Source organism: Sphaerodactylus townsendi, linkage group LG07 (genome assembly GCF_021028975.2).
Source record: "Sphaerodactylus townsendi isolate TG3544 linkage group LG07, MPM_Stown_v2.3, whole genome shotgun sequence".
NCBI lineage: Eukaryota > Metazoa > Chordata > Lepidosauria > Squamata > Sphaerodactylidae > Sphaerodactylus > Sphaerodactylus townsendi.
This window is the reverse complement of record NC_059431.1, coordinates 14,589,946-14,611,884: the sequence shown is the minus strand read 5'-3', so window position 1 is coordinate 14,611,884 and position 21,939 is coordinate 14,589,946. Positions and strand designations below refer to the sequence as shown.

General features: G+C 46.9%; 1 protein-coding gene across 1 annotated transcript in view; it reads right to left on the bottom strand.

Moving 5' to 3' along the window:
- Positions 1-21,939, bottom strand: part of LOC125436946 (netrin receptor DCC-like) — a 575,357-nt gene that overhangs the window by 15,895 nt on the left and 537,523 nt on the right. Inside the window, exon 3 of the mRNA XM_048504330.1 lies at positions 10,606-10,890. Within this exon, the coding sequence (XP_048360287.1) occupies positions 10,606-10,890 (285 nt within the window). The remainder of the gene's footprint in view (positions 1-10,605; positions 10,891-21,939) is intronic.

Here is a 21,939-nt window from a genome sequence, read left to right as displayed (position 1 = left end):
GGAGATTGTCAGCCCCTTTGAGTCTCCTGCAGGAGAGAAAGGGGGGATATAAATCCAAACTCTTCCCCTCCCTCCTCCTCCTCTTCTTCTTCTTCTTCTTCTTCTTCTTCTTCTTCTTCTTCTTCTTCTTCTTCTTCTTCTTCTTCTTCTTCTTCTTCTTCTTCTTCTTCTTCTTCTTCTTCTTCTTCTTCTTCTTCTTCTTACAAACTCCATTGCTCCAGAATACAAAGTTCAGTTTCCCTGGAAAAAATGGTAGTTTCACAGAGTGGTATCCTACTGTCTGCACAGAGTGTACCCACAGAATAAACACTGCTGAGCCCTCTCTGCTCCCCAACCCACCCACCCCGTCTCTACCCCCAAATCCCCGGGGATTTCCCAACATGGAGTTGGCAGCCCTCCTGAAAGTCTGGACATCACAGGGAATCCAACTACTTAAGACTTCTGCTCTCATCCCAGGATTTCATCTTAGCAGCCAAGAACCTGGTGATAAGGCTAAATTTCACACACTGATTTGAGCTAGGACGGCCGTGCCTTGAGTGTACATTCATGTAAAGCCACAAATGCTTCAGGCAATGGGTGAAGCCAGCCTGCCGTTTTGCATTCTGCAGCTGTTGGGGGATTTCATTTTCAGCTGTTAAGTAAAGCACATCATAGGCAATTAAATTGTTTCTGCTGTAACAAAAAAAATGCCAACGCTCCCTTTTGCTTTTAAAATCAAGCGGCCAGATCTAGATGGAGACTTACAGATCTTCTCCAATTGGCAGAAATGGGAGATTAAATATCCTATAAAGCGTTGTTACAATTTTAAACACAGAAACTGCTATGATCGTTTCACAGAGAGCCAAATGACAATCGACTCGGGGAGGTCTATGAATGAGATTGCAAACTTTTGCAAAACCTTTTTCAAAGTAGATGTGGACCAGGATTGCAGGGAATCAGGGTTCTCACTCACACACACACACACACACACACACACACACACACACACACACACACACACACACACACACAATACCATTTTTTCCCCAATGGGACAAATATCATCTGCATGGGGTTACATTTCACAGGTGTCAAACTTGCGGCCCTCCAGATGTTATGGACTACAGTTCCCATGATGCTGGCAGGGGATGATGGGAACTGTAGTCCATAACATCTGGAGGGCCGTGAGATTGATTAGATTGACTAAATAGTGCTGAAAGAAGGTTTAATTTCTCTCCCTCCCTACCCCCATCTTTTGTCACAGATTCAACCTGAGTCAGGGGTCTATGTATCTGGCTTTCAAAAGGAAAATTTTAAAAAAGAACACTTTGGGGAGCTTGTTCATATAACTACTAATACCACCCCACCCCCCATGCAACTGGTTGTGATCAGGAATCAGAAAGCAAATTAGAGCTGTATTCAATGCACAGAGGTTGGCATGCACATGACTGGTTTGTTTGATGACAGAGAAGTCAGAAGCCAAGGGGAAACTTAGGGTAGGCTGACCAGACGTCCCGCTTTTGGCGGGACAGTCCCGCCTTCACACAATTTGTCCCGCATCCCGCGGGTTATTTCCATTGTCCCGATTTTTGGGAGGCTGCCGCACTGCCTTCTGGGGCGCAAGGCAGTGCGGCAGCCTCCCGCGCGTGGGGCCGCAGGAGCACGACCTTCGCATGCGCAGCCGCCTACTCCCGTCCCGGTTCACAAAGGTGACCATCTGGTCACCTTAACTTAGGGACATATCCAATTGTCACTCTAACAGTTCTGTAACTATGTGTGGAAGTTACCTACCACGCCTGTGAGGGCTCCCCCTGCTGGGCCGCAAGCCAAACTGCACAGCACTAATATGGTGTCTGAGCAACCGCATGGCCGCACAGTTTACAGGGAATGTTCAACGCATCTGAGCTGAGCTTCTGTTTCCCTTGGGTATTTCATCCAGAGGGTGCAATGCCATAGATCCATCTTCTAAAGCCGCCATTTTCTCTAGATCAGTGATGGCGAACCTATGGCACGGGTGCCAAAGGCGGCACTCGGAGCCCTCTCTGTGGGCATGCGCATACAGAGTTCGTCATGTGGGAGAGGAAAATGACCCCCCCACACACACACACATTGAGGCTGGCCTGGGCCACTGAGCACAATGTGCACGCACCGTGGTGAGCAGGGAGGACTCGGCTGGCAGACCTGGTGCATGTGCTTTGGGTGGCTGCTGCCTGGGGGGGCGGGGTAGAGGAGGCAGAGATGCTAGAGAGGCACAGAGTGGTGCGTGCGGGACTTGCTGCATGCTAGAGCAGGCTGGCCCCTGCTCGAAGGGTTGTGGCAGAGGAAGAAGGAGCTAACCGTTTTTTTCTAAACTAAAACCTCAGCATTCAGGTTAAATTCAGGTTCAAAAAGGATATCGAAGAGATAGAAAAAGTTCAGAGAAGGGCAACGAGGATGATTGAGGGACTGGAGCACCTTCCTTATGAGGAGAGGCTTCAGCGTTTGGGATCCTTTAGTTTGGAGAGGAGACGTCTGAGGGGGGATATGATTGAAGTCTATGAAATTATGCATGGGGTAGAAAATGTTGACAGAGAGAATTTTTTCTCTCTTTCTCACAATACTAGAACCAGGGGGCATCCATTGAAAATGCTGGGGGGAAGACTTAGAACTAATAAAAGGAAACACTTCTTCATGCAACGTGTGATTGGTGTTTGGAATATGCTGCCACAGGAGGTGGTGATGGCCACTAACCTGGATAGCTTTAAAAGGGGCTTGGACAGATTTATGGAGGAGAAGTCGATCTATGGCTACCAATCTTGATCCTCCTTGATCTGAGATTGCAAATGCCTTAACAGTCCAGGTGCTCGGGAGCAACAGCCGCAGAAGGCCATTGCTTTCACATCCTGCATGTGAGCTCCCAAAGGCACCTGGTGAGCCACTGCGAGTAGCAGAGAGCTGGACTAGATGGACTCTGGTCTGATCCAGCTGGCTTGTTCTTATATTCTTATGTTCTAAAGTGTGGGGTTGGCACTTTGCGATAAATAAGTGGGGTTTGGGTTGCAATTTGGGCACTCGGTCTCAAAAAGGTTCGCCATCACTGCTCTAGATGAACTGATCTCTGCCACCTGGAGATCAGTTGGAATCCCCTGAGATCACCAGCCGCAGCCCGGGGCTCGGCAATTCTAGACGCATCACTTCATCCTCCGAATAGACTCAGCCTGGAAGGCTGCTTTGACTGAGACATCTCCCAGGGAACTGATTTAGCCTAATGATAATGTCTTTGCGCCTATAAGGCAAAGCAATTCTACCGAATGGGAACTCAGCCTCCCAACGCTGGCTGAGGCACAGGATGGTTTAAGTGGTGCTTAAGGCAGTGTGAAGTTTTAATTCCTCCTCTTTTACCACAGCCCTTACTTAACAGCCAGCAGGCTCTCTGAATGCAAAGCCTGCCGTGTCTCATTTTATTTTTCAGACTGAATGACAATTGTGAATGCAAAATTGCTGCTTGGTTTCAGAGGCCCAGGGAAAATGTAGCCTGGTGCAAAATCTGAGTTTTCCGCCCACCCCCCGCCCCCGTATGGGCGGCTGCTCTCCCCCACCACAACCAAACAACAGGCCTTTTGCACCAAGTTTTAAAGGCAGTATATGGGCCCAGGGAAAAGGAGGAGGGGTGTGGGAGTCAATCCCTCCCCACGTGACTCCATGGCTGCAGCCTGGGGACATTTGACCCCATATGTCCCCCTGGGAGCAGCAGTGGCATAGGAGGTTAAGATCTAATCTGGAGGAACCGGGTTTGATTCCCAGCTTTGCCGCCTGAGCTGTGGAGGCTTATCTGGGGAATTCAGTTTAGCCTGTGCACTCCCACACACGCCAGCTGGGTGACCTTGGGCTACTCACAACTTCTCAGAGCTCTCTTAGCCCCACCTACCTCACAGGGTGTTTGTTGTGAGGGGGGAAGGGCAAGGAGATTGTAAGCCCCTTTGAGTCTCCTGCAGGAGAGAAAGGGGGGATATAAATCCAAACTCTTCTCTTCTTCTTCTTCTGGGGAATACGCCCCTGCTTGGTTTCCATTGTTTGCCTGCTCCAGAAGATCTTTATATAGGAAATTGAACCATCCCAAAGCCACCTGACTCTAGAAGAAGAAAAAAGTTTAGGGGGACCTAAAGACCAACAAAGTTGGATACAACAGCTTATACCCAGAATGACATTTGGTTGGTCTTAAAGAAGACGAGTTTGGATTTATACCCCACCTTTCTCTCCTGTAAGGAGATTCAAGGTGGTTTATAAGCTCCTTTCCCTTCCTCTCCCCACAACAGACACCTTGAGAGGTCGGTGGGGCTGAGAGAGTTCTGAGAGAACTGTGACTGGCTCAAGGTCACTCAGCAGCTTCAAGTAGAAGAGCAGGGAAACAAACCAGGTCCCCCAGATTAGAGTCCAGCAGTCAGATGGAGGAGTGGGGAATCAAACCTGGTTCTCCAGATTAGAATCCACCTGCTCTTAACTTCTACACCACGGACTCACGCTTTTTTCCTTCTGCTTCAGACCAGCATGGATACCCATCTGAATCTGACTCTAGAAGGTTAAGGGGGGGGGGGATATGCCCAGACCAGCTGACAAGCCTTTCTTCCGCTTTGCCCCATTGACTGTCTGGGAATTCTATCTGCACTGCACTTGTTTCAAGTGAAGACTAAAAGAGGCAAAAGGGAATCGTCCAGAAGCAGCCAAGAAAAGCTCTTGAGTATCGGCATAATCTGCCGTGAAAAAACCACACAAGGTTATCATTTGTAAGCAGAGAGAATTAATGGTTTCACACAAAGAGCCGCGTGGTTTCCCATTCATTTGTTTGTCCTTAATAGAAAGCCTAATTTGATCCATTAAAGCCGCTCTGTAGGGGAGAAAAATTCAGGAGGTTTTTTTAGCCACATGCGCCAAAAATTGCGTGGGGAGGATTGAATTGTAAGATTATGTGGGTTGTGTGTATATATGTGCACATATATATTCATTTGGGGGGGTGTGGGGGGGCGGGGGAGGTTGGGTAATATTCTTTTTCTGGAAATCAAAGCAGTACATTGGCTGAAGTGACCCTCTTTTATTTTTCACCAGTATCAAAGTGTCTGTCCAGATTGTTTGGTCAAGGTTACAGTGGAAGCATATTTTAAGCAAAAGAAGTTCCTCAGCGATGAAACGCTTAACACAAAACAAAGCAAAAATTTTAACGGTGTGAAACGACCCCATGCTTATTTGCTCCTTTCTGATATCGAAGGATTCTGCTGCTTGCAAAGAACTGGAGAGTAACACCTCTCTAGTATCAAGCATTTCAACAGGAGGCTTGCATTTCCTGGCTGTTGGGGGTTTTCTGGGCTGTGTGGCTGTGGTCTGGTAGTTTTTGTTCCTAATGTTTCACCCACATCTATGGCTCCCATCTTCAGATGTGTTTAGAGAGAGAGAAAATCTTACAGTGACACCCCTCTGAAGATTTCCGCTATAGATGTAGGTGGAACATTAGAAGCAAAAGCTTCCAGACCACAGCTCACACAAACCCACAACAGCCTGTTGATTCCATTTATGAATGCTTGCATTTTCTCCTTCTTCCATCCCTCTCTTTGTTTTTTCTCACAATCATCCCGGGAGACGGAGAAACTGCTTAGGGCAACCCAGAGGTGGGATCCAGCAGGTTCTCACCAGTTCCCGAGAGTAGGTTACTAATTATTTGTGTGTGCCGAGAGGGGGTTACTAATTGGGTCCGCTTTTCCATTAGAAATTCCATTAGGTCCAAAAATCATAAAGTCCTGTTGTTTCCTATGTGGCTGGTTAGCGAAGGTAGAAAACGGGATAATTCTCCCTGTTGGGCTGTTTTAAAAACATGTTTTAGAAATATGGTAAAGTTCCTTGTTTAAGGAAAGTATCCTTCTTTTGATTTCTAGCAACAAAATTAAGTATTTGAAAGTATTAAGTATTTGACAGGCAGTCAATTAGAGGAGAAGTAGTTGTTTCTGTTGGCAGCAGACGATAGGACTTGCTATAATGAGTTTAAATTATGGACAGAAAGATACCAGCTGGAAATTAGGAACTGTTTTTTTACAGTAACAGAGAAATTATTAATACCCCGCCCCCGGAATGCCCAGCCACGCCCCCGTCGTGCCCTGCCCAGCCCCATTGGCGCTACGCCACTGTTTGAATCCCACCACCATGGGAACCTGTTACTAAAAATTTTGGATCCCACCACTGGGGCAACCCCATTTGAACACTGCTGCTTGCTGAGATAATTTAAATAGACAACAACAGCAATGGTGGCTACATAGTGAAGTCGCTTCTAAAGAAAACACAAAAGTGATGTGAATCACTGGCAACTCTATGGTAAAGACATAGAGTTTCTGCCATTTCCTAGAGTTACCCTTTGTCACTTTTGGTTTTCCTTCAGAAGTGAAATCGCAATGTTGCCGATGTCACTCGTCCCTTGATTTCAAAACGGCTTCACTTGCTGTCTGATCTCTTTAAGAGGTTTTCCATGCCTCTCTGCCATCCTCAAACATTCTGCCTGGCACAATTTTCTGAGCTCAGTCCTCTTTGCCCCTCCCCTGTTTATTAGACAATATCTTTGAAGGTTTTTTTTCTTTACATTTTTTTTGGGGGGGGGGGGATCTTTGATGCATCAAGTATACAAGGCACAGAGAATCACAGCACGAGGCTGTGAATAATGAAGTGTCCATTTGAGAATAAGCTAAAAAAATGTAATGGTAAAAATCACATGATGGATCATGGGGGTGAGTACAGACATACATCAGAATAAAGGGGGGGATTGAAAATGTTTTTAAAACATTTTGGTGATTTCTGCGGAAAGGGCCTGTGTGTGACTTGGCCAAGGTCACTCAACGAGCTGCATTAGAACTTGGGTCTCCAAGAAACTAGTCTCCAACCCTAATGCCACACTGCTTCCTCATTATAATGGGGAAAGTTGTATATGACTGTATTAGCAGCTAGCTGTGGGAGGTGTTCTGCTGGAGAAAAACGGAGGGAAGGCCTAACCCCTTGCCCCAACTCCATGGTCCAACCTATTTCCATCCCTTGCAACTTTCTTAAAAGCATATCTCAGAACATCCAGTGAAAAAACCCCAATAACGCATGGTTTTGTCACAAGGATACAAAAGCCCCTCTGGATCATACCAGTGATCTCTCCAGTCCAGTATCCAGCTTCACACAGAAGACAACCCACTACGATGGAAAAACACAGAGGACCACAGAGACAAATATCATCCAATGCACTGGCATTCAAAGGTTTTCTCTCTCTAAATATGGAGGTTCCTTTTAGTCACTGTGGCTAACAGACAGTGGCGTTTCCACACGGACCATATATCCTGGGATAAGGAGGTGAAACATCCCGGTTCAGTCACGATTTCCGCATGGCTTCCGGGTCTAACTCAGTTCCGCCCCGCAAGATTTCCCTTATTCCGGTTTGTATCAGGTAAAGGAAAACCCCAGGCATGTAAAATAATATGGTTTGCAAACTGACCAGAAAGAATGCCTATAGAGATGGCTTTTAAGGACAAAACAAAAATGCACCAGCAGAGACAAAATGTTGATATCAGCTGAGCATCAGTTGGGAGGGGAAGCAACCCAAGGGTGTAGACATTATTGGAAGGGACATTTTGGTAATGTGGGGTGGGATTTCCAAATCCTTCCACTCTCCCTCAATTTCTAACAGGATGGATCCTTCTGGTCCTCTAGTGTGTACCAAGATAATAGAAGTAATGTATGTCTGTTCTCTCTCTGCTCAAAAAGATGCATCTAGCCTACTGTCTATTCAACATCCTGGCCTTTTCAACATGGAGGACATTTTACGATATTTAATGTATTGTTGAAGGCTTTCACAGCCAGAATCAACTGGCTATTGTGAGTTTTCCAGGCTGTGTGGCTGAGTTCTGATAGTTTTTGCTGGTAACATTTCGCCCACATCTACAGCTGGCAACTTCAGAGGCAATCTCTGAACATACTAGCCACGGATACCAGCAAAGACGACCAGATCACAGGCGCATAGCCCGGAAACCCCACAACAGCTAATTTAAGATGTTCCGTTTTCATTTTGGTTAACTGCAGAATACACACGCCTCAGCTTCATTTTCTGAGGGAATATTGTTACCATTACGAATAATTTCTGCAGTACGTTTAGTGTGTAATGAGCTGAACAGTTTGTATCTCGTTCATCTTTATAGTCACCCTGACAGATCACGATGACGGAGGGCATGTCTACACAGGGACTTTCTGCTCTGTCACGGTTCAGCTTGTTCATGCAGAACCAAAGTGCAGTTAAGTCTTGAGCGATGGCATGGGGCATTGGTGAGTGACTTCACCCTTCCCACACCAAACTCATGAACCCTGCAGTGCAGATCCTACAATAAAACTTTCCCTTTATTTCCACATGTATTTCTATCTTCCTGCATAAGACTTATCTGCAAAAAGAAAGCCAGCCTGATGTCATGTTCAAAGTGTTGGACAAGGACCTGGGAAAACCAGGCCGATGTCCCAACTCTGCTATGGACAACTGCTAGGTAACCTTGGGGACATTTTATGGTTGCACCCACCAATCTGTGTCTAAAGGAGCAGCAGTGGCGTAGGAGGTTAAGAGCTCGTGTATCTAATCTGGAGGAACCGGGTTTGATTCCCAGCTCTGCCGCCTGAGCTGTGGAGGCTTATCTGGGGAATTCAGATTAGCCTGTGGACTCCCACACACGCCAGCTGGGTGACCTTGGGCTAGTCACAGCTTCTCGGAGCTCTCTCAGCCCCACCTGCCTCACAGGGTGTTTGTTGTGAGGGGGGAAGGGCAAGGCGATTGTAAGCCCATTTGAGTCTCCTGCAGGGGAGAAAGGGGGGATATAAATCCAAACTCTTCTTCTAAATTCCAAAGCTGTCTGCAGGCTGAAATGGTAGGAAAGGCTGCAGCATGTGCCGCAATTCACATATTCAGCAAAATATATGCCTGAATAATTTCTGTGCCCACTGACAGCGCACTAGCTGGAGCATCAAATAATAATTTTTAGACCTGCAGCAAGTTTGGGAAACTTATCCACTACATAAAAAATACATTTTTTTTCACACCAGGAGAGTAAAGTTACAGAGATTTAAACCCTGCCTAGCTTGTCAGATAATCAGTGTTATCTGCAGGGTGGATGCTTACAGTGGGCAAAGAACCAGTGCAAACACGCACAGATGGAACAGGAGACAAAACACCTTCTGCGGCAGCAGACTTCCCCCTCCTTAAATTGACACTTTTTCCCTACCTTATTTTTGTGTTGGTTATGTACATATGGAGTAAAAATAGCATGTAACCCCCAAAGAAACAAATGTACTGAGAATGCCAGCAAGGAAAAAAAATAGGTGGAACAAAAGCATAGAAGTATGCAGAAATAAAGCAGCAGCTCAAAGGATATGTGTGTGTATCTCACTCTACAGGGCGATCATTCATTCATTCATTCATTCATTCATTCATTCATTTTAAGACGTTGTCAGCTGCCTTTCTGCCTTGTGGGATTCAAGGCAGATTACATAATGTTATAGAAACAAAATACAAACAACAATGATAAAAGAATCAGAATTAAAAACTACGATTAGGGACCACCACCAAGAATAAAAGTAAAATCAATCAAAGGCAGTTCTAAATAAAACTAATGAGTATCTTGTTTTCTGTGAATTGCACTCAATGGCCCATTACTCATGGAACACCTACCTTGGGTCTTTTAGCCATGAAGTGGAGGTGAAGTGTGGTCTCCTCACATTTCTCTGTTTACACACCATGAGGAAACCCAGTCCTCTGCCTCAGCTAGTCTCAATGGGCCTCTGTTTCCTGATTCTCTTAACTCTGACCCTCTTAAAGGCACAGATCTCATAACACTCTGTAGTCCAAATACTATAGAGCTGATATTCTGCCCCCTTCCCCTCCACATTCTCTCTCTCTCTCTCTCTCTCTCTCTCTCTCTCTCTCTCTCTCTCTCAGCCATTCTCTTACTGCTGAGGCAGAAGTTTGTTTTTTAAAGAGGCTTGCCTGAAAGAAGAAGAAGAAGAAGAAGAAGAAGAAGAAGAAGAAGAAGAAGAAGAAGAAGAAGAAGAAGAGGAAGAGGAGGAGGAAGGAGGAAGGAGGAAGGAGGAGAGGAGGAAGGAGGTGGAGAAGGAGAGTTGGATTTTTATCCCCCCTTTCTCTCCTATAGGAGACTCAAAGGGGCTTACAAACTCCTTTCCCTTCCCCCACCCCCACAACTAACATCTTATGAGGTAGGTGGGGCTGAGAGAGCTCAGAAGGACTGTGACTAGCCCAAGGTCACCCAGCTGGTGTGTGTTGGAGTGTACAGGCTAATCTGAATTCCCCAGATAAGCCTCCACAGCTCAGGCAGCAGAGCTGGGAATCAAACCCGGTTCCTCCAGATTAGAATGCACCTGCTCTTAACCACTACGCCACTGCTGCTCCCAGTTGATTCCAGGCATGAAAGCCTTTGACAGTACATATGGAAGAATCTCTGGCAGTTCAACCTTGGGCTCTCGGTAGAACAGGTAAACTTTGTTTTCCAGCTCAGATCTTTGTGACTGAATGGATGATTCAAGACCTAGCCAGCACATGACACTCCAGTACCTCATGATGAATAATATGAAGGGTCTTACCTGCCAAAACTCTGACTTCTGCTTCGTTTCCAGTCCTGGCACTGGCAGGATTCTTTGCAAGGCATCTATAGATCCCACTGTCCCCAGCATGAATTCTACTAATTTGTAAAGATCCAGAAGGCAGGATTGCCACGCGGGTGTCCCCAGGAGTCAAGACCAGGTCCTCTTGGTTCCTCTGCCAGTGGATCGTGGGCATGGGTTCTCCGACAACTTCACACTTCAACAAAACAGTGTCTCCCGCAAAAGCTGTGACAGAGTCTGTCTGGGATAAAAACCGCAAAGGTCCTGGAAGGGGAATGACAAAAACAACAACCATGTTAGGATAGCCAGTTGACCCCTGGGGCTCGTTTGTGGCTTGTCTTCCTCACTACGATTTAAGGGTGATCAGAGAACATAAAGAACACAACAAAACAATGTGGGCATAAAGCATAAGACATCCAATGAACAATTAATTTGACCAGGATTACAGAAAGGCATGAATACCAACGGGGGGGGGGGGGGGGGGGGGGAGGAGGAGGAGGAGGAGGAGAGAAGGAGGGGGAGGAGGAGTAGTTTGGATTTATACCCCACCTTTCTCAAGGTGGCTTACAAGCTCTTTTCCCTTCCTCTCCCCACAACAGACACCTTGTGAGGTAGGTGGGGCTGAGATAGTTCCGAAGAACTGTGACTAGCCCAAGGTCACCCAGCAGGAATGTAGGAGTGCAGAAACACATCTGGTTCACCAGATAAGCTTTTGCCACTCAGGTGGAGGAGTGGGGAATCAAACCCGGTTCTTCAGATTAGAATCCAGCTGTTCTTAACCACTACACTACGTTGGCTCTCCACTACACCACGCTGGAGAGAGGTCTGACTATCCATTCAGCACCCCTGAAAGCCACCAGAGTTCCATCAATCAATCAATGTTTATTAAGATTATAACCAGCATAAGGTAAATAAAATGTGGCCAACAGCCCAACCCTGCTGGGGGTGGGGGGGGCAGTGAACTGGGTTATGGAAACAGAGTTGTGATGCTTCCCCCCGCCACCCCTGAAGTGGGCTGTAAAAGTTGTTTTAAGCTTGTAAGTATATATCTTAAAAACCCAACAATAATAAGAAATTGGAAACATAAAAATATGGAAACATAAAACACTATGGCCCCTTCCACACACACAAAATAATGCATTTTCAAACCATTTTCACAACTGTTTGCAAGTGGATTTTTGCATTCCGCACAGCTTCAAAGAGCACTGAAAGCAGTTTGAAAGTGCATTATTCTGCATGTGCGGAATGAGCCTATGATACATGCATAAGTATTAAAAGGGAACAAAACTATTAAAGGATTATAAAAAGAATAAAAATGAGGGGATAGGCATAAGGAAGCAATAACATTGGCAAATAAAAGGCTACAATTAGCAGATCATTAATCCTGCTTAGTAACACAGTCCATCCTGCAACGTATCTCAATAGCTGCTACACAGAACCTGGCTGCATTGTATGTTATGTCAGGATTAATATTTGGAAGCAGCACAAAAAAATAAAATTGTTGGGTGCTGTGTGATTTCCGGGCTGTATGGCCGTGTTCTAGCAGCATTCTCTCCTGACGTTTCGCCTGCATCTGTGGCTGGCATCTTCAGAGGATCTGATGTTGGGTTCTGTGGCTCTGAAGATGCCAGCCACAGATGCAGGCGAAACGTCAGGAGAGAATGCTGCTAGAACATGGCCATACAGCCCAGAAACCACACAGCACCCAAGTGATTCCGGCCATGAAAGCCTTCGACAATACAATAAAATTGTTGTCTGCAACCTGGAAATCTATATAGCAGTGATGAAAATAAAGAGTTCTGAGAGTTCCGAGAGCCAAAGAACCATTTATGCCTTGAGGATGTTTTGTCTATTTTATTTATTTCCCATTTTTCTTCCCAATCAGGACCCAAAGTGCCTTCCCACAACATCTGTCCCTCCTCACATCAAACACCTTTCTGAGTAGGTTATGCTGAGAGACAGGCACAGGATCACCCAGAGAGTTTCCAAGGCAGAGCAGGGATTCAAATTTGCTTGTCCCAGTTATTAATTTTATTTATTTATTGCATCTCGTACGCTTCTCATATGCAGATGGGTTTAGAAAGTATTTATGCAGGAAGCTATAAAATCAGTTCTTGAAAACCATGGCACGATATTGCTCAGTCAGATTCAATAAAATGACAGTGACTAAAAACATTGCACAAACGACACTGCCAGGCCACGATCGATAACACGGGAGAGAGAAAGGTCGGTTTTATCAACTCAAATCTAAATTAATCATCCACTCAATCAGTTTTGTTGGTACGTTTAATAATTCCCAGGTTCTAGCCGGGCACTCTAACCACTTGTCAGAATCCCAAAGACTGAGACAAACACATGTGTAGAACAGCAGTTTATTCAGTGTGGTGGATCTTCCCTGGACAAAGCCAGAACTGATTTTGCACATGCAAAACCCAGTAATTAAAACGGCTTGCACCCCTCAGCCTGGGAAAGCACGCCCAAAGTAACTGTAAGGAAGATAACAGTGAAGATGCCCAGCCACTGACCTTGGTCAGCATCTGAAATGTGAAACTACATGTAGAAGACAGTTGAAAGTAAGACAGGAATGCATTAACCCCTTCCTCCACCCACCCCCCAGCATACAAAAAGCAGCACAAGCAGACCCCAAATCTAACAGGCCTCCTGACACCACTGTGCTGTGCCTAGAGGTGGGGGCAGAAGCATACTCCATCCCGTGCCGAACCTATGGAACAACTGCTCTACAGGCCCGTCCGGGCCTGGGTGTTGGGTGTGTGTGTGTGTGTGGTGGATCTGCAGGCCCGAGTGGTTGGTAGGTGTGGGGGGGAGATGGGAAGGGCTTGTGCGACCCATGGGTCAGGTGATCTGTGGACCAGGATGGTTGCTGGGGGTGGGAGAAAGATGGCATGCAAAGTAGGGGAGAGAGGGGGAGGGGACCCAGCATCTGGACATGGCCCACCCTAATGGAGGGAGGGATGGCATGCAAAGGAAGGGGAGGGAGGGAGGAGTGGCATGCAAGGGAGGGAGAGGGGTGCTTGGAGACAGTGGTGAAACTGCAAGGGGGAAAGGGGGTGCCGCACCCCAGGCACATATTATTGGTGTCACATGGGCGGGGAGGGTGGGGCAGGGGATGCACAAGTAGGTTGTGCCCTGGGTGCAGTTTCCTCTCCCTCCGTCCCTGCCTGGAGAACTCCCAGAATTATAACTGACCTCCAGGATATGGTCATCCTTTCCCCTGGAGAACGTGGCTGCTTTGGAGGGTGGAGTCTGAGGATGATAACCCAATGGAGTCCCTTTCCTTCCCGATCTTCTCCGCCCTGTCTCCATTTCTAAATCTCCAGGAACTTCCTAACCTGGAATCGGCAACCCTAGCAACAAAACGTCTAAAAGACTCACCCAAGGAACATCTTGATGAAGGAGACAGGAGGAGAAGGAGGAGAAGAGCTGATTTTCAAACCCGGCTTTTCTCGATCTTTAAGGAGTCTCAAAGTGGCCTTCCCTTCCACCACCCCTACAAAAGGAACCATGTGACATAGGTGGGGCTGAAAAAGTTCTGAAAGAATCGTGACTAACCGATGGTCACCCATCAGGCTTCATGTAGAAGAGCAGGGAAACAAATCCAACTTTCCAGATTAGAGTCCACCAGTCTCAAAAGAAGAAGAAAAGTTGGGTTTAGACCCAGCTTTCTCTAACTTTATGGAGCCTCAAAGTAGCTTTCACATTCCTTTCCCTTCCTCTCCTCACACAGACCCCTTGTCAGTAGGTGGGGCTGAGAGAGTTCGGAGAACTGTGAGTAGTCCAAGGTCACCAGCAGGCTTCATGTGTAGGAGCATGGAAACAAATCCAGTTCACTAGAATAAGAATCTGACACTCATGTGGAGGGGTAGGGAATCATACCCACTTCTCCAGATTAGGGTCACCAGCAGGCTTCATGTGTAGGAGCATGGAAACAAATCCAGTTCACCAGAATAAGAATCTGACACTCATGTGGAGGGTAGGGAATCATACCCACTTCTCCAGATTAGGGTCACCAGCAGGCTTCATGTGTGGGAGCATGGAAACAAATCCAGTTCACCAGAATAAGAATCTGACACTCATGTGGAGGGGTAGGGAATCATACCCACTTCTCCAGATTAGGGTCACCAGCAGGCTTCATGTGTGGGAGCATGGAAACAAATCCAGTTCACCAGAATAAGAATCTGACACTCATGTGGAGGGGTAGGGAATCATACCCACTTCCAGATTAGGGTCAACAGCAGGCTTCATGTGGGAGCATGGAAACAAATCCAGTTCACCAGAATAAGAATCTGACACTCATGTGGAGGGGTAGGGAATCATACCCACTTCTCCAGATTAGGGTCACCAGCAGGCTTCATGTGTGGGAGCATGGAAACAAATCCAGTTCACCAGAATAAGAATCTGACACTCATGTGGAGGGGTAGGGAATCATACCCACTTCTCCAGATTAGGGTCCATCACTCTTAACCATGTGGTAGTGATTTCTTTTATTAAAATGAAGGTGGTTAATGATGTTTTAATTTCTGTCCAACTTTACTTCATATATAACTTTAAGAAGCTTTATATTATTGTTTTGTTGTTGTTGTTGTTGCTGAAAGGCTGTATACCATAGCCAGTTTCTAGATTCTGCTGGGAATCCTGCCCTCACAATTGACCTCTCCTGTCCGACTTCCCCAACCGGCAGTTCTAGCTGAGAGTTATTTTATGGAAATGTACTGCTGGAATTCAACTGCCTCTCTGCTTGCATGTTTAAAATTTCCCAGGATGGCAGATCTACTTCTAAATTCCGTCCAGAAACGACCCATTAGCTGGCGGCATTTTCACTTCCTCCGCCACCAGGACAGGAACCCACTAGTTTTCGCATTAAGCGATTGGCACCAGTTCAGGATTTTAACAGCTCTCCACCCACAGCAATCCCAATGCAAACCAGGAAAGCGGAACCATTAAGCATTTCCCCTTTTAGCTTGTTTAAATAAAAAATTTAAGAGGAATGCTACACCAGCAACTGCAGAAGGCTGTTAAAATGTCACCTCCCAATCAATAACGACAATAGGGTATCCCATAATGCAGCAGCAAGTCAGGTACGCAGAGAAGGCAATGTTCTCTTTTCTTTTGTGAAAACTTCACGGCAAACATGTGCAGGATTGTGGGGACAAACAATTCACTGTCCTAAATCCCCCCCCCCCCAATTCACGCCACCCCTCTATACTCAAATGTACTACATGGAAGTTGGATGGATCTGCAGCGTGCTATTACGAAAATAAGGATTGCAATAAATCCCCAGGGCTCAGCTTTGGGTTGTTAACTCTGACTTGGAAAATTCCTAGAGATTTTGGAGGTGGAGCCTGAGGAGGAGAAGGAGGAGGAGGAGGAGGAGGAGGAGGAGGAGGAGGAGGAGGAGGAGGAGGAGGAGGAGGAAGAAGAAGAAGAAGAAGAAGAAGAAGAAGAAGAAGAAGAAGAAGAAGAAGAAGAAGAAGAAGAAGAAGAAGAAGAAGAAGAAGAAGAAGAAGAAGAAGAAGAAGAAAAGGAGGAGGAGGAGGAGGAGGAGGAGTTTGGATTTATACCCCACCTTTCTCAAGGTGGCTTACAAGCTCCTTTCCCTTCCTCTCCCCACAACAGACACCTTGTGAGGTAGGTGGGGCTGAGAGAGTTCCGAAGAACTGTGACTAGCCCAAGGTCACCCAGCAGGAATGCAGGAGTGCGGAAACACATCTGGTTCACCAGATAAGCTTTTGCCACAGGTGGAGGAGTGGGGAATCAAACCCAGTTCTCCAGATTAGAATCCACCTGCTCTTAACCACTACACCACGTTGGCTCTCCACTACACCACGCTGGAGAGAGGTCTGACTATCCATTCAGCATCCTGAAAGCCACCAGAGTTCCATCAATCAGTCAATGTTTATTACGATTATAACCAGCATAAGTAAATAAAATGTGGCCAACAGCCCAACCCTGCTGGGGGTGGGGGTGGGGGTGGGGAAATGAACTGGGTTATGGAAACAGAGTTGTGATGTTCCCCCCCCCACCCCTGGAGTGGGCTGTAAAAGTTGTTTTAAGCTTGTAAGTATATACCTTAAAAACCCAACAATAATAAGAAATTGGAAACATAAAAATATGGAAACATAAAACACTAGGATACAAGCATATGTATTAAAAGGGAACAAAACTATTAAAGGATTATAAAAAGAATAAAAATGAGGGGAGAAGAAGAAGAAGAAGAAGAAGAGGAGGAGGAGGAGGAGGAGGAGGAGGAGGAGTTTGGATTTATATCCCCCTTTCTCTCCTGTAGGAGACTCAAAGGGGCTTACAATCTCCTTGCCCTTCCCCCCTGCAACAAACACCCTGTGAGGTAGGTAGGGCTGAGAGAGCTCCGAGAAGCTGTGACTAGCCCAAGGTCACCCAGCTGCCATGTGTGGGAGTGCACAGGCTAATCTGAATTCCCCAGATAAGCCTCTACAGCTCAGGTGGCAGAGCTGGGAATCAAACCCGGTTCCTCCAGATTAGATACACGAGCTCTTAACCTCCTACGCCACCGTTTGGGAGAGGGAAACCTCAGAGTGGTATAATGCCATTGGCCCGTTCTGCACAAGCAACATAAACACGTTAAATGAATCCGTGTTGCCAGTGTCGCCATTTGCACAGTGGGGGCAGGGGTTATCCAGGATCTATGGGATCCTGGCATCAGGATGAGACATGGTTCACACAGGAAATGTTGTTTCCCTGTGAACCATACACCTGAGAATCCCCCACTCAAGAATCCCCCCCACAGACTTATTGTCAAAACTCCTCTGCATAGACAACGAAACAATGGAAAGATCACAGATTTTATTGCTACAAGCAGAAAGAGGGCAGAAGTCTGTTCTGAGCAATTCTCTCAGAACAGACGATAATATGCAAACAGGGAGTTTGTTGTGAGGGGGGAAGGAAAAAGGAGTTTGTAAGCCCCTTTGAGTCTCCTTGTAGGAGAGAAAGGTGGGGTATGAATCCAAACTCCTCCTTCTCATCTTCTTCTTCTTCACAAGAGAAATGAATCTTCCATGTTCAGTGGTGGTATACCTTTGAACAGGTGGTGCCAGAGACCTTTACAGCTCTGGCCCCGGCCTGGTGGAACGCTCTTCCATCAGCTGTCCGGGCCCTCACCACGGGGACAACAGTGAGCTCCATAGGAGCCTGTAAGAGGTGCCGGAAGCTTCTGTTCCACCAGGACCTTTGGGAGAGACTCCAGCCACAGCTGATGCCCCCCCCCCCCCTCCTTATAACATCAAGCGGATCTTGCCGCCCCTTCCTTCTGGTTTTTAAAGGAATGGATAGCAGTTGCCATCTTTTATGTTGATCTTAATAACTCTGCATTTTAATGGGGTGGGGTTTTATTTTATTAGAGCCTATTAACTGATATTTAATGAATTTTAATCTGATGTATGTGCTCTATTTTGTATCTTGTTCACCGCCCTGAGCCCTCCGGGGGAGGGCGGTATATAAACCCAACCAATAAATAAATAAATAAACATGGAATACCCCAATTCTGAGCCCTGGAGGCATCTGGCGGACCAGTTTTGGACACAGGATGATGAATTCAGGGGTGACATTACATTAATTAATCTGGGGGGGGGGGGCAGCCTTGTTGACAACTCTGTTGCTTGAACTTTACGTACCAACCAGGATGAACTCTGCTTAACATCTGAGATCTGATGAGATCAGGCTAGCGTGCGCCATCCACAGCAACGCCATGCATACATTCTGCCCTGTTTTTGTTAGATGTGAAAGACATCACTTTGTCTTTTAACCTCAGACTTCAGAGGGGGACTTGACTGCAGAGTCAGAGAGACAGCAGGGTCAAGGCACGGGGCATCCTTTCTCTACTGCTGTACAGAAAAGCCTATCCAAAGTCTGTGTATTTGATGTGTAGAGATTGGTGGGGCTGAGAGAGTTCCAAAGAACTGTGACTAGCCCAAGGTCACCCAGCAGGAATGTAGGAGTGCGGAAACACATCTGGTTCACCAGATAAGCCTCTGCCACTCAGGTGGAGGAGTGGGGAATCAAACCTGGTTCTCCAGATTAGAACCCACCTGCTCTTAACCTCTACACAGAGGCGTAGCTCCAAGGGGGTGAGGGAGCGTGACGCACCTGGCGTGAGTCCCTGTGGGGGCGTGGTGAGGGCATGGTGGGGGCATGGTGTGGTGTTCTGGGGTGGAGGCATTCTGGGGGGGTGGGGGCAGAGGACGCACCAGTGCACCAGGTGCTTCCCCCCCCGCTTGCTATGCCTCTGTCACTACACCATGCTGGACAATATTTTGTTCCTGGCCCACGCAAACACTGTGCTTGACAAGGCTTCGTGCACTCTGCTGAATTACCAGATCCAAAATCTAACAAGCTGACGGGCCCAGATTCTCAATTCAACCGATTTTCTAAGACTTTATGTGGTTTTCATCTGTTCCACATACAATATTGATACGTAGATTATGTCGCATGGCGTGGCTCTGATGACACCCCGTTTACGTAAAAAAATAGGTTTGCCACAAGGAGAAAATCGACTAAAAGGAATCGCAGTGGCCCGAAAACAAAGTTGCATGGCGTCAATGAGCACAGACAGCTGTGTGGGAGATCTCAGCCTGAAACAGCAGAGATGAGAAAGATGAAACCCTCAGCAAGCGTGACTGCTTCATCAATCCCTGCTCTCTGCCTTCTCATAATTCTGACAGAAGCCCCCCTTTGCCATTTTGGCTCTGTTAAATTGAGCCAAGAAACAAAGCCCTTCCACATAAACTTCAGGTCTCTGACCCCTGGGGACGAATGCCTTCCATGAGGAGACCCTGTGAATGTAACCCCTGTGTAAGAATGGGATGACCCAGAAAGGGGTGGAGTCTGAAAAGGAGCAGAATGCTGCAGAACTCATGAGGTTGGAAGAAGCAAGGCTACCAGGCTGGGACCTTGATTGATTTTATTAAGCCCCTTAACACCTTGTTTAAGGTAACTGCAATGTTGTTGGGAACTAGTGGGAAGGGAGTTTCTTTTTTTACTATATTGTAAATGTTATTTTTATTTATTTATTTTATTTAGACTTTAGACTTTTATACCGCCCTATCCCCGGGGGGCTCCGGGCGGTGTACAACATATAAACATGGTACAATCATAAAATAGCTAAAAACCTTTAAAAGCAGCGATAGGAACAGTAGTACTAAGTATACTAATGTAGTAAATGCAAGTATAAATATAAGTGGCGTCCGGCAACTCGATTTTCAAAGTCCTCTCCCCAAGAGGGAGGAACGGCGAGTCCCATTAGGTGGCAAACAGCCCAGGTGTAAAGGGCCTAAAGGGGGGCACTATCAGCGGCCAGTCCCTCCAAAGGCCCGGCGGAACAGCTCCGTCTTACAGGCCCTGCGGAACTCACCAAGGTCCCGCAGGGCCCGGGCAGAAAATTTATTGTTTCAGGGTTTTTGTGTATGTAAATGGTATGTAAAAGGAGTTTGTAGGGAGCAAAAAAGGAGTGTTTTCTGGGAACCTTCATCATCTCGAATCCCGTTCACCAAGCCTCTGAAGTCTTCAAAAACCAATCACCAGCAAAGAAGAATTGGACTTGGCAATATCAGTAGACTGTAAATATAAGGACTTGAAAATGAAAACTTAACGGGACTGTAAAGTGTAAATGTTAAAATGTTTTTAAAGTGTTACTTGTTAAGAGAAGTAAACTGTTTTGTTTTAAATTGAGTTCTTTGCAACTCCTTCCAAGTACTGCCCCACAGAACCCACAGAAAGAGGTTACACAAATCCTCTTTCTACACCTCCTTTTGAATTCTAATCGGAAAAAGGCACACAATCTCGCTTTGCCCTTCAGCCTGGTTGGCAGCCTATCCGGATCCCCATCTTCCCCCTACCGAAGGCCTAATTATTAAGTAATTAAAGTTCATTTAATAAAAGGGGGCTTATCGTTCGGGGGACAGACCTTGGGGTCCGCAGCACCGCGTGCCTGACTGTTAAATATGCAGCAATTTAGTAACGCTCGGAACAACCCCCGGAGGGGAAATGCTTTAAAATGCTTTGTTTGTTTCAAATTAAAGTCTGCAAGGTTATTTAACGAGAAGGAAAGGCCCGTTTTTTCCCCACACCCTCCTCTTTCGCTCACGCGGCAGCTGAAGGGCAGAGCACCAAAGTAATGGAAAAGAGCTATTTCACTTCAGTTTGGTTCAGATAGGACCGAGGGGAATGAGCACCAGTAAATCTGCGAAGTCAAATAACTTCACAAATCTTTCTTTCCCAGCCTTTTCTTCCTATAATGTCCAATTTCTTCACTCTGATGAAGTCGCTGTGGTCCAAGGACTACTGCCAAAAACAGTACCTCCTGGCTGAGTTTGTACAAATTCACGTTTTGCGATGTTTCTTCATGTTTTCACGTGTAATCAAGAAGAACGTTTGCATCCCACACTGTCTTTGGTACAGTTCCCACTTTTCTCATTATACAGAATTTAATTTCAGATAGATGGGGGGGGGGACTTGTAGGGAGCATTTTGTTTTCCTTTTCCTCACTATTTCATCTTTCCTTTCCTCCCGGCACCACCTCCCAGGTAAAAGTCTGACTGGGCTGTGTGGCGACAGACTCAGTTGCACACTGGCAGAGGCGTATTGGGGGAAATGGTGCCCAGAAGGAACACCTGCTCCAGCGCCCCCCTCCGCCCCACCACCCTGTGCCCCCTGTGGCCCACTTAAGCTGGGGGGTGGCAGCAGCCAGTGGGCCCACAGCTTGCTGCAACCCGCCAGCTGCTGCCGCCCCCTCAACCTCCATCAGCGCCGGCCCTACTGCCTCATCTTTGGTCTCTTGCAGGGCTGAGCCGAAGGGTGCCCGGCGAGCCTGCAGAAGGCTTTGGTCTGTGGGGAGGGGGGCATTTTTCACCCCCACGTGACCAGATAGGTGGTGCCCAGGGACATGAGTGATCCCATGTCCTTCTGGCAGGTACGCCCCTGCACACGGGTGAAGCTTATTTTCTCCTGTAACCCCTCCCAATATTCCTCTTTCTCACCTTCTGGCAGCCACCACATCCTTATCTTTCCCTGCTTCCCTTTTTGTGCTTTCCTTTCCACCCACCCACCTGCCTTTTTTTTTAGTTTGGATTTATATCCCCCCTTTCTCTCCTGTAGGAAACTCAAAGGGGCTTACAATCTCCTTGCCCTTCCCCCCTCACAACAAACACCCTGTAAAGTAGGTGGGGCTGAGAGAGCTCCGAGAAGCTGTGACTAGCCCAAGGTCACCCAGCTGGCGTGTGTGAGAGTGCACAGGCTAATCTGAATTCCCCAGATAAGCCTCCA